This window comes from Arvicanthis niloticus, chromosome 2 (genome assembly GCF_011762505.2).
Source record: "Arvicanthis niloticus isolate mArvNil1 chromosome 2, mArvNil1.pat.X, whole genome shotgun sequence".
Taxonomy (NCBI): Eukaryota; Metazoa; Chordata; class Mammalia; order Rodentia; family Muridae; genus Arvicanthis; species Arvicanthis niloticus.
In genome coordinates, this window is record NC_047659.1 from 136523954 (window position 1) to 136536995 (window position 13042).

At 51.3% G+C, this 13042-nt stretch overlaps 1 protein-coding gene across 4 annotated transcripts in view; it reads left to right on the forward strand.

Annotated features, from left to right (window-relative positions):
* The window catches only part of Slc9a8 (solute carrier family 9 member A8), a 54606-nt gene extending 44108 nt beyond the window's left edge, over window positions 1–10498 (forward strand). For 2 of the 4 annotated variants that reach the window (XM_034494847.2, XM_076930270.1), the window contains exons 12-16: window positions 1430–1512; window positions 2633–2744; window positions 4806–5026; window positions 6758–6904; window positions 7403–10498. In XM_034494847.2, the coding sequence (XP_034350738.1) occupies window positions 1430–1512; window positions 2633–2744; window positions 4806–5026; window positions 6758–6904; window positions 7403–7510 (671 nt within the window). In that variant the 3' untranslated portion in view covers window positions 7511–10498. Of the gene's footprint in view, window positions 1–1429; window positions 1513–2632; window positions 2745–4805; window positions 5027–5185; window positions 5333–6757; window positions 6905–7402 lie in introns of those variants that run through there. The other 2 variants (XR_004606151.2, XM_034494848.2) reach the window with 2 other exon arrangements.
* Window positions 10499–13042: the final 2544 nt, after the last annotated feature.

Genomic DNA, 13042 nt, shown 5'->3' on the forward strand with positions numbered 1-13042 from the left:
ATGTAGCTTGCATTGCCAGAAGCAGCTTATATGGCCACCTTAACAGGTTGGTAAGTTAACCACATATTCTTGCTGCCAGGGAAGGTGAAGTAGGCCTAGGTGCTCTGGCTTGGAGGATCAGACAGTGTCAAATAAGAAGGCATCTCAGAAGCTGGACAGTGGTGGCGCACGCCTTTAATCCCAGCACTTGGGAGGCAGAAGCAGGTAGATCTCTGAGTTCGAGGCCAGCCTGGTCTACAGAGTGAGTTCCAGGACAACCAAAGCTATACAGAGAAACCCTGTTTCAAAAAAACAAAACAAAACAAAAAAAGAAGGCATCTCAGGGGCTGGAGAGACCGCTTAGCGGTTAAGAGCACTGACTACTCTTCCAAAGGTCCTGAGTTCAGTTCCCACCAACCACATTACACAGCCATCTGTAATGGGATCTAATGTCCTCTTCTGGTGTGTCTGAAGACACCTACAGTGTACTCACATACATGAAATAAATAGAAGAAGAAGAAGGCATCTGGAGAGGGGAGGATGAGTGAGCCACTACAACACTACTGACATGTTAAGCAGCCTTAGCAGCTATGTTCACATCTTAAAACTCAGTCCCTTTCTCCTTAGGGGCTGGGCTCTTTTTTTGGGGGGTGCATATTTTAACCTGGAAAGTTGTTTTTTGTTTTCATTCTTTTCTAGTTTCTTTTGTTTTTGCTTGTTTGTTTGTTTATTGAGACAAAGTTCCTCTGTATAGTCCTGGCTGTCCTGGACTTGATCCGTAGACCAGGCTGGCCTCGAACTCACAAACATGCAGATGCTGCCTTCCAAGTGTTGTGATTAAAGGTGTATGCCACTGTTCATGGCAGGAACCCAGAAACTTGGGAGGTGCTGTTTTCAGCACATACCAGTGATTGCTTGCACACCTAGTGCAGCCAAGCCTGAGCATGGGCCCTCCCTGCAAGCTCTGAGAGTTAGCTTCCTCTCAAACCTACCAGGAGGGAGTTAGCTAAAGTGCCTTTCTCATCTGTCATATGACACCACAGTCACAGGCTCACAATTTCTGCCACTTTGTTGCCCCATGGGATCCTGACTGATGAGTGTTCAGTAAATGCATGGGTGGAGTTTGGTTATTTGCTTATAGTATCTGACAGTTAACTCATTATGTTGTGGAATTCTCAGTAGCAAAGACCATTGCCTATGTGATAGTAAGAAAGCAAGCCACCTGTGGTGGCTCACACCAGCAATCCCCTCACTCACGCTGCATTCAAGGCCAGCCTTGGCCAAACAGCGAGACCCTAGTGAGACCCATCCATTCCCCCACCCCCACCCCAAAAGACTAAGTACAAAGTCTGACACAGTGTGGCTGTTGGTGTGGCTTCAGGGATGCTTAAGTTACTACTGAATTGTAAGAGGAACTGGGATGAGTGACCTGTTGTTTGGTTTCTTTCAGAAACATGTGTGTTTGCATTTCTCGGCCTCTCCATTTTTAGTTTCCCTCACAAGTTTGAAATTTCCTTTGTCATCTGGTGCATAGTAAGTATTTTTCTTATTTTTTTAATTGAATGGCTTATTTTTAAAATAGTAACTACATGGTTTGGAATCATTTATGTAACTTAACAATTCAGCGTCAATAGCTACAGAGACTGCTTCTGTTGAAATGTCATTGTGTTTAAAAGATTTCAGACATGAAGCTCTCAGTGTTTTACATTTTCAGTGTCCTTGGATGGTGTGGTTTCCTTTAAACAGTAGTTGTAGGCAGGGCCTGGCAGTGGCACCTATAGCCCCAGCACTTGGGAGATGGACGCAGGAGGATCAGAGAGTTTAAGGACAGCTGAGTGGTGGTGGCACACGTCTTTAACCCCAGCCCTCAGGAGGCAGAGGCAGGCAGGCCTCTGTGAGGCCAACGCCCCTGTCTCAAAAAAGGAAAAGAGAAATGTGACCAACTGCAAGAGATCCCAATTCTCTTGGGTCCTTTTGTGTCCTGTCTCCATCCCCATTAGAGCAGCAGCCTGCCTATATCACAGTCTGTCCCGTGAGTGCAGGTTTTGGGGAAAGCCTTGGGAAGGCCTTTCATAGAAAGTTTGACAGTTGCACTGGTGTTTGAGTTGCAGGATCTAATCCAGGGCCTTGTGCACATGCAGATGCTCCACCCCTCCCCCTCCCCCATTGCGTGGAGCTGGAGTTGATTAAAGCTTAAAAAGCCTTTGCAGAGGCTTTGCCTTGAAGCAGGCCCAGGGCCTGAGCCACCTCTGTGCTCCCAAGTGGAGCTCACTCAGCCCACCCTACTTGATCTGAGGAGCCAGACCCCACACCAGAGGCAGAGGTGCCTGTCTGCCCTCACCTCTGACTCTACAGTGCCCCCAGTATTGACTCTTGGTTGTCCCTTAGCTCACCTCTAGGCACTGCCTGATGCTCACCTTTGTTTGGGGCTGTGTCACTAAAGCTTGCTAGTGGGTGATGCTTGCTAGTCTCTTCTCTCCAAAGCTTCATCCAGGCAGAGCGGGCCAGGGCAGCACACCTGGAATCTCCACCTGGTGTGTTGGTGGTGTCTTTTATGGCTGAGGGCAAGGCTGCCTTAGACAGGTGTGCTACCCTGGTGTTAGCTTGAAGATGGTGTGAATTCCACCTACACTGGGGACGTTGACATTGGCAGGTGCTGGTGCTGTTCGGCAGAGCTGTCAACATCTTCCCTCTGTCCTACCTACTGAACTTCTTCCGAGATCACAAAATCACCCCCAAGATGATGTTCATCATGTGGTTCAGTGGTGAGTGGCAGCCAAGGTGGGTGGGCCTGAGCCTAGGCTTAAATTTAGGCAGAGGCCCCTGGGAAGCCAGGCTCGTAACAGGTGGTATCATATGGCACCCTCACCATAGTACCATGGAGTGGGTGGTCCTTTAACAAGGGCCCTTGGTAGACATGTGTGTGTGGTGTGGTTAGTGTGGAGAGGCATGCTGTTGGGATGGGGCTAAGGATGGGGACTTGATCAGCTGATAGCATCCCTCATGCCAGTCAGGTTATTTCTCCTTCTGCTACAGAGTCCTCATAGCTGAGGCTGAGCATTGTGGGCCCTTCTCTATGTTAACTGTGTGGCTGTCCTGAAATTCAATCAGGCTGGCCTTGAACTCCAATATCTGCCTGCCTCTGCCTCCTAAGTGTTGGGACTAAAGGCGAGTGCCACCACCGCCCTTTGTCCCTTCGGATCTTTAGCTTTCCATATGCCTCCTCTCTAAGTTCCATTAGCCAGGAGAGATACAGAGCTCTGAGTACAACGCCAGCTTGCTCTTCACAGTGAGCTCCAGGCAGCCAGAGCTAGACAGTGAGACCCTGTCTCAAAACATAAAGTTAAATCAATGACTGTTATTGAAGTATTTCCATATGAACTGGACTATAGCATCACCCTTTATAGTGTCCACTCCAATTTACCTCATAATTTTTCTTCAAAAAGACCGTAATGTAAAAACTGTAAGCCAAGTTCACTAGTGTTTAACTATAACACCAGCTACTTGGGAGAATAGGGCAGGAAGGTTCTACTTTGAGTCTAACCTCGACCCTGTCTAGCTAATCTGAAACCTACAGTGTAGACTAGGTTTGAACTTGCCTCTGTCTCCCAAGTGCTGTGTTACATCATCATGTAAGCAGTCCCTCCCAGTGCCTCCCCCGTGCCCATTTCCCCACTTCCGCCCTTCTGCTGTGCTGGCTCTGGCCTTGGTCAGCTCATCAGCAGCTGATGCAGCATTAGCGCCCAGCCTAGTGCACCTGCTGGGCTTCTGCTTCCCTCCTCTCACTGCCGTTGCCAGCATACGGAAGATACTGTCCCCTGAGGCTCCCAGCCTCCCATGCCGTACTTTCCACACTGACCGCAGACAGTGTCATCCTAGGGTCTGAACGAGGGACCTTTTTGTATCTGCCTTTGTATCTAGCTCTCCACACCAGCCTTCTCTGGAACCCAGTTTCATGCCCCTCTCTGTCTCTGGGTGCTGTGGGCTGCAGCAAGTTCCTTAAGCTGGAGCCTACATCCTAGCTGGCTTGCGCTCCCTTCCTTGGGAAACAGCATGGTAGGTTGGCATACTTGCTCCCTTCATTGGCACTCTACACATGAGCCTGTCATAGGTGTCTGATCCCTCATCCTGTGGCCCTTATGGGAGATTCTGCAGCTTCCGGCCCCCACCCTTCTGTCTGAGCCACCCCACTGTGTTCTCTGTTCCCAGTGACTCTTCTCCTGAAATTGGTATTGTGTTGCCATTCTCTCCTATCTGCTCTGGGAGCATTGGAAGGCTTGGGGTTCCTGCTGTGTATACAGTGCAGGTCTGCTGGCCCCCACCGTCCTTACCCTCACTTCATCATTGCCAGCAAGCTCCACAGAAAGGAGTCGTTAGATGAGCCACACCCTCCTGTTCTGTGTGTGCTCAGTGGCCCCGGGCAGGACATTGCTGCTCTATCCTGGCCCTCACCTGCGTGCCAAGGAGAGGGGCAGCACCTGCTACCCAGGTTCCTGTGACAGGCAGCTCTTAACTGGTGGCCTAGGGCACTCAAGAAGGACTCAGCCACCATAGCTATGATGACACATGATGATGACATATGACAGATGATGGTTCCCCAAATACACCTGCTACACAGCATGGCCTTTGTCATCTTGCCTGGAGCCAGCCCATGAAGAACATGCAAGAGACTTAAGCCTGGCCACCCTGCCTCTTACTCTTGAATCCTGGGCCACTCCTATCAGATACAGGTCCCACTATTAGTGATGCTGAGCTGAAGGCAACCTGGAGCCACTTCCTTCTCTTTCCCCTCCCCTTCTTCCTGAGTCCCCATATGCCATCCCCAGGTCTTCGAGGAGCCATCCCCTATGCACTGAGCCTGCACCTGGGCCTGGAGCCCATGGAGAAGCGTCAGCTCATTGGTACCACCACCATCGTCATCGTGCTCTTTACCATCCTGCTGCTGGGCGTCAGCACCAAGCCCCTCATCCGCCTTGTGGACATCGAGGATGCCCGGGCACGCCGAAGGAGCAAGAAAGACGTCAACTTCAGCAAGACTGAGAAGATGGTTAGTGCAGCTGAGGCCCTGTGGCCTGTCTGTCTGGGAGGGCGGGGCAGGCTTCTGGGGGCTGCCGCTTACTTATGTGTTTGCTTATCTCAAGGTCAGTAGTGCAGGCCTGAGAACAGGTGCACGACTTGGCTTCTGAAGCAGGGCTCTTTGGGGTAGGGTGTGTGCCAGCCTTGTGACCTGCTAAAACCATAGAAACTGAGAGCTGATGCCATCTGCAGCTCGGGACATTTGAAGTAGAGCCTGGTCCTGTGCCAGACTCCCAGGAGAGTGTCTCTGTTGCCAGGAGCTGAGCCAGAAGCCCAGGTCAGGAACCGAGAGCTTTCAAATGTTGGTATTCCTCAGCACAGTTACACTTGATAGGGACCAAGAAGATGGTGGCTTGTGGGAATTGGGAGGGCTGTAAGCAAGGTGGAATCCTCAAGGCCACATTGGAAGCTTAGGCTTCTGTACCCTTTTGCCCACCTCTACTTCCTATGAGCCACTTCCTGCTGCCAGGCTGCTCTGGGCTGGGACTACCTAGCATGGCTCCCCGCTCTTCCTCCTCTGCTATATCAACCCTGACTCCTGATCCACCTCCCTGCCCCGCCCTGCCTACACTCCTGATGTCCTCTAGTCTTCCTGTTTGAGATGTAACTTTGTCAGTCATTGGAGGACCATATGAGAGATGGGAGCCAGGCCACTGGTCTCGGGCCTCAGGGTCTGTCTTCCCAGCTTCTCCTAGCTAACCACTTTGCTTGGTGTGGTGTTGTGCTCTCTTATTTTTCTGTTTTAGTTTCCTTATTTTCAACCTTCTTTAAAGTGCACGTGTGCCTGTGTATGTTCATGCCATGGTGTGTGTGTATGTGTGTTCCTGAATTCGAGGGTATTAGATCCTCCAGAACTGGAGAACTGTCAGCAATTAGGAGCCACCTAACGTGGGCGGGCGCTGGGAACTGAACTCCGGTCTTCTGGAAAAGCAGCAAGCATTCCAAACCACTGGGCCATCTTTCCAGCCCATTTTTTTTTTTTTTTTTTTTTTTTTTTTTTTTTTTTTTTTGCTTTTTGAGACAGACAGGGGCTCATCTCACTCTGTCCCTCTGTAGACTAAGCGGGGCGTGACTCTGGTGCAGCTCCAGCTGCCTGCAGTCTTCTTGTCTCCAGTTCCACAGTGCTGGGAGTTAACAGATGCGAGCCCTGTGTAGACTGACGCTCCTGCCAAGGCTACAGCCACAGTCAGCCCGGTGGGTGGGACAATAAATACACTATTGTGGCCAAGGCAATTAGAATGTGCAGGGAGCTTCAGGTGAGAACAACACTGAGACAGACAAAGGCATAAGCAGGGCTCCAGGCAGAGCCTGACCTCACAGGCATGGTCTTTCCAGGTCTTCAGAGTAGGCTTCCCAGACCAGCAGCTACACTGGGAACTTGTGAAATGCACACATTTGGCAGCCTGCCACTGACCGCTTGTTGCAGAAATTGCAGCCGAGGCTGAAATGTGTGTCATCTTCTCAAACCCCAGAGACTGGCCAGGCATCTCCTCTACTATCCTCTGCACTGCAGGCCCAGGCCAGCAGGGCCTTGCAACTTGTCCCTGGACCACCCTGCCGAGGGTAGGCTTTGGGGGTTCCAAAAGGTCTGTGCCTGTGATCACCTGTACCAGAGTAGAATGTGTTAGGGTAGCATTCTGGGAGGAAGGTAGATTGGGCTCCCGGGGAGGTGTTTGCTGACACTGACAACTCTGTCATACAGGGTAATGCCATCGAGTCAGAACACCTGTCTGAGCTCACTGAGGAAGAGTACGAGGCTCACTACATCAGACAGCAGGACCTCAAAGGCTTCATGTGGCTAGATGCCAAGTACCTGAACCCTTTCTTCACACGGAGGCTAACACAGGAGGTGGGCACATCAGGGATCCCTTGTCCCCCCTCAGCCCTGCCAGGGGTAGGAAAGAGAAGCAGCCCTGCCCTGCCCTGCTGTTTTTCCTTCCCTACACACCTTGGAAGATGGATGGGCTTCTGATGCTGAGTCATCCTTCTGCCTGGGGTGGGTAGGACTCCTGCTGCTCTCCCTCTCTTCCCAACCATGTATGACATATGATAGCACAGTACCTTCCAACCCCATGAGCACTGTGCAGCAAAATATGTCATCTCACTTGACAGCTGGGGAGACTGAGGCCCAGGGAAAGGAACACATATGCACAGGGCAACACACTGCAAAGCTGCCACCGAACCCAGCCATCGAATTCCAAAGGCCTAGCCTCTAACATTTTCTCCCTCCACCCCCTCACCTGTCAATCCACCCTCCCGTTACTTCCAGCCTATCGGTTCGCGGCAGCTCTTGTCACCTGACCCTGTTACTGACTCACTGACAGGCTTCTTCCATATCTCCCTCCAGGACCTCCACCATGGGCACATCCAGATGAAGAGCCTCACCAACAAGTGGTATGAGGAGGTCCGTCAGGGACCATCGGGCTCTGAGGACGATGAGCAGGAGTTGGTCTGAGCCTACAGTGCCTCAAGCAGCCTCCTCAGAACACAGGATGGTAGGCCAGGGGCTAGTCTTAGCTAGGAAGCTTCAGGCTTTTGGAGCATGCCGGCTTCAGAAGTGTGATAGGCCTCCATGACTCACGGAAGCAGACAGACATGCCCCGGTGCTGTTTCCGGCCTACAGAGAGCGGCAGTTGCCAGCCTCCTTCCTGCTTCTCTGCCAGGCCACAGAGAAAGCTTTGGAGGCTGCTTACTCATCTCACACCATGCCTGGGCCATGCCTTCCTCACACCTCTGGAGCAGCTGCTGGCAAGCATATCTGCCATTTGTCTCGGAATTGTCCTGTGCCTTGGTGTCAGCAGCAGTCACTCTGACCTGGTACCAAGGCCAAGAGACTTTGCCGCCTCAGTCCCTGCTCTATGTCTTGCACTCCCTAAGAGAAAGGCTGATAGGCCTTTTATCTTGGCATGGAACTGGCACTTCCCAGCCTACCTTGGAAAGACACCTATGGCCCTCCTGTGGGCACAACACAAATGTTTACACTGCTGCCTGATGGGTCAGCCTGCAGGCTTCCAGGAAAGGTGTTCGCCCATCCCCTGGGTTTAGAGTGCTTCCTGAAGAGACAAAATGGAAGCACAGGGTGCCTGGGGGCAGCTTTCCCAAGTGGGCGTCACCTCTGTGTCCTCTCTTCTCTCCCACTGCCTCACTTCTCATTCTTTTTTTTGTTTGTTTTTTTGTTTTGTTTTGTTTTTTGTTTGTTTGTTTTTTCGAGACAGGGTTTCTTTGTGTAGCCCTGGCTGTCCTGGAACTCACTCTGTAGACCAGGCTGGCCTCGGACTCAGAAATCCGCCTGCCTCTGCCTCCCAAGTGCTGGGATTAAAGGCGTGCGCCACCACTGCCTTGCTCACCTCTCATTCTTGTCCTCTGTCTCCCCAGTGGCTTCTCAAGCCCCTGTAATGTGAAGCTCCTCCCACCCAGCTACTGTTTAGAGCCCAGCTTTGTCTTTCACCAGTTTTTGGAGCTTGGGTCCTCTGCCCTCCATGTCAAGACACTGGGGCAGTACTCCCCACTTTGGTCACCTGGATTCCAGTGACTTTGGGTCATAGAAACACGCACACATGCATGTGCTGGATTATACCATAGGCAATGGTTATAGCCTGATGTCCTCATCTGCCCATCCATGGCCCTTCAGCAACTACCCATGTGGCCCTAGTCCCTCCTTGTACTCTGGGTGGCTTAGTTGTATATGAGTCCCCCCTGACTCACAATGGGGACACAATGGGCCTTGTTGCAGGTGTTTCTGATATCAGGTGCTCAGGTTCTTATGTTGGGAAGGACAGCTAGGCCTCTAAGGCCCTGTCACCTCACTGTACTGCAGAAGTTGGTGAAGTTGGAAGCATGCAGTTTGCTTCTGTATGTAAGGTCACTTATCCTTGGCAAAGCCAAGATACAGTCCCCTTCCTTGTCTCTCGCCTTAGCCCTGGAACTGGAGCGATCTGTGGCCTTATTTAATTTTGGGGTTAAGGGGCTGCATTCAGACTGAGTTGTTCTCTTTCTCAGAACCCAGGTTCCATCTTTGAGATTGGCCCCTGTCTCCTGTCCCTGGTACATTATTCTTGGCCTCCTACTTCTGAGACCTGAAGCGAGTGTTCCAGAGCTTGGTGAGAGTGTTGCTACACCAGCTCTGAGCACCAGTAGTGGCCTCTGCCTCGTGCTGGATGATGTAGGCTTAGCACCCTGGGAGACTACTAGTCCTTCAGAGCCATTGGCCAGGGAGCAAAGTGCTAGATGTTTTTATTCTTCAGATGTTTGACCTGAGAAACAAACCGCTGCCACCACCTCCTCAGCCCTGCTAGTCCTGTTGTGTGCGGTGGTGAAGGCACAAATGGTGCAAGATGCTGCCCCAGATTCAGGTCTAGGCCAAGGGACAGGCCAGCTGGGCACACAGAAGGTAATACTTCAGTGGATGGAGGGACATGGGTGCCCCTGGGTATCTGGCACTTTAGCCAGTGAGCAGGCCATACCCTGTACTTCTGGTGGTCCATCCCTGCAGTGTATACGAACCAGATCTTGGAATCAGTGACCTGCTTTCTACAGTGCTGTGGTCACAGGTCCCTCCAAACAGCCACAGCCAGCATCTTGACAGGCTGAGGCGCTTGGTATGCAGATTTCTTTCTGTGCAGTAGAATGCCAAGAGACTGAGCAGAGAGCCTTCTTAAAACCCACCCTGGAGGTGACCATGTGCCCATGGTAGGTTCTGGGCCAGGCAGCTCCTGTCCTGACCTCTCCTCCCTTTCTATGGATGCATGTGTGGTAGAGGCCGGCTGCTGTTGGCTCAAACAGGAGTATCCAGTAGCTGTCTACCACCCACCAGGTTTCTAAGATGCCATGTGGAGATGGGGTCCTCCCCATTCTCCTCAGAAATAGCAGCTTGTTTTCCCTGCTGGCATCCAAGCAGCAAGAGGCAGACTGTTAGCTGAATGCACATAGGAACATGAAGCTAGAGCCCGTGGGAGGAAAGGACTTCTGGTGACCCTGCTAATCCATCTTGCCTTCCCACCTGTCCACTCAGGTTCAGAGTTGGAAGGTACCATGGCTCCCTTACCCAGGCACCATCATGTGCAGAGGTGGTGGGACAGGCCATGCTCAGTGGCTGTGGCCCTGCTTGAGAGCCATGGTAGCACAGGCTGGTGAGTGGTGGAGTTCCTCTGCTTCCACCAAGGGGAAGCTGAAGGCTCTCCTCACAAGCCTGGGCCTTTTTCTTCTCTGACAGTGGAGGAAGCCCTAGTTTTCTGTTGTGATTTAGGTAGGCTGTTTGGTTCAAGGTCCCTGGGGCCTTTGCTGCTTTGGGAGGGGCCTGGGGTCTGAGCTGGAGGGAAACTTGTCACTCTTCTGTAGCTTCCCTCTTGCCTGTCTGCTCCCCTCACCCTCACCACTGGATTGGGGGAGGGGTGTCCCAGGTCACCTCACTGGATAGTTAGAAATAAAGTGCTGTGTAATCAGAGCTGATCTCAGTGTGTCACATGTTTGCAGACCCGGGTTTGCACACTCCTAGGTAGGTGTGGCTCTGCGTCCCCACAGCTCTGCAGAACGGCAGCAGGGGTATTCCAAGACGTGCAGTGTTTAGGAGTACAGCTCCGGCCTCAGCAAACAACACTTGAGGCAGAATGTTCACGTCAACCATGACTTCCTCCCAGGTGCCAGGAAGCCATTGCTCTAGGCCTGCTGCTGCTTGACCAAGTATTGGTTTTTGACCAATACTTGGTCAAAAATGGAGAACTTCTCTATGGAATCCGAAAGGCTGACGATTCGGAGCCTCTCTGGTCCTCAGCTCATGAAGGAAGACCTTCTCTAAGGTCCTGAGTCAGTTCATGCATGTACATTTCCTGAAGGAGCTGCTGCCAGCACCAGGTACTGGCATGAGCACAGCCTGCCAGCAAAGCCCAGTGGACAAAAGCTAGGTTTTCTGGTTCTTTCCAGCCCTGAGACTCCCTCACACCTACCAGTCACCAAGAGAGTGAAACTGCCCCTGTACCTACCTAGCAACAGCCACAGGATGCAGGTATGAGGCCCCTCTGCCAACATCATGTGGCCTTAGTCATATCAGGGAAGGCTGCCTGAGTGTAACAGCTCATGGGAAGGAACTCAACCAGCCTTGAGTCAGGAAAGACACTGGTGAGGAACAGATCAGAGTCTCAGGATGCCCTGGTCCTGAAGATGGCTGGGAGTGTTTCTGAGTAGGGTGAGCCTGGAAGAAAGGGCTCAGTCCTGCTGAAGGATAAAACCGATCAACTTCAGGGAAAGCCCTCAAAGTAGAGAGGAAAACTGGGAGAAATAGCTTCCTTAGAGGCCAGAAGCTGTGGAGAAAAGGGTCCTAGAGCCCCCAAAACACCCTATCACAGAACTCAAATCTGAGGAAGAGACATTTTAGTGCACACTAAAAACAGGCTATATGGGAGGCAGAGGCAGGGGAATCTCTTGAGTTGGAAGCCAGCTTGGCCTACATAGTAAGTTCCAGGCCAACCAGGGCTATACAAGTGAGACCCTGTCTTTAAAAACCAACCATGCTGTCAGGCACAGTGGTGCACACTCACAATCCCAAAACTAGAGGCTGAGACAGGAAGATGGCCACAATTCTGAGCCATCAGGAACTAACTATAAAGTAAGAGTGCTTGCTTAAAAGGCAATAAAATAAAAAAGAAAAAACCCATACTACCCACACACTTTGAGTTCTTCGTTGTGTTGCCATGCTTCTCTGGGTCTGCAGCTTTCTTAGGAAGAGAGCTGGGCTCATTCCCAGCCCCACACCCCTGTCAATCCCTTCATGTGTTGAGGAGAGCCTCTGACTCAGGATGTCCAAGAGAGCGGCCCCTTGGAGAGCTGCCCATGGCTCCTTTCCCTTACGTAAGATGTAAAACCTGGACCTACTGCTACCATTCCAAGGCAGGGACGGGAGATGGGGCTTCCTGAAGATGGCAGAGCAGAAAGCATATCTTAGAATTCACTGGGTAAACCAGGCTGCCTTCAGGCCCAGTCAGTGATCTGCCTGCCTCTGCTTCCTGAGGGCTGGGATTAAAGGCGTGGGAGGCCGGGAGCCATATATCATCTAAAGTGGATGCTAGGAACCAGACTCCTGTGTTCTGAGAGCAGCAAGCACTTTGTACCACTAAGCCATCTCTCAAGTCCTACACCTGCCATTTTAACTTGAGTTCTGGGTAACAAATCAGGTTCTCATACTTGTAAGGCGAACATTTAACCAACCAAGCCATCTCCACAGACCAATTTTCATTTCACACGAAGCTAGGACACTGTGGTATATATTTACAATCCAAACAGTTGGGAGACTCAGCAAATGGATTGCTTCAAGTCTGAGACCAACACAGTCTCCATGGTGGACACAGGCCAATAATTACTAGAAATTCTCATAAAACCAGTGAAAATATTTATGTGGTATATGTGTTCATTCATTTCTGTGTGACTTTTCACATGTCAGATTCATACCACCATAGAAACAAAAGACCCCATTGCTAAACACATCGGGGTGCTTCGGGGTGCTCCATGTTACTGTGGGTGAAATGACAGCTGGGTCGGAATGACTCTCCCAGAGGGCAGAACCCCACATGCCTCCGGCTGAAGCAGTCTGTATCTCTGGGTGTGTGCTGATCAGTGCCAAAGAGCCAGAGCACGTGCACAACACTCCATATTAGCAGGGTGGCACAGAGAAGGATAGCTGTTTTGACTGATACAGAAGGAACATGTGGCCAAGTTCCAGATGCTTCCCTAAGAAAAAATAGCAAACCAGGACTAGGTGTTGGCCACCTGAGCCTAGAAAGGGCTTGTACTGGCTAGCTTTTTGTCAACTTGACACAACTGGTTGTCACTTGAGAAGAGGGAACTTGATTAGTAAAATGCCCCCACCAGACTGGCCTGTGGACAAGCCAATGAGGCTTTTTGGTTTTTTGTTTGTTTGTTTTTGTTTTTTGGTAGACAGGGTTTTTCTCTGTACCCCTGGCTATCCTGAATAAGCCAGGCTGGACTCAGAGATCTG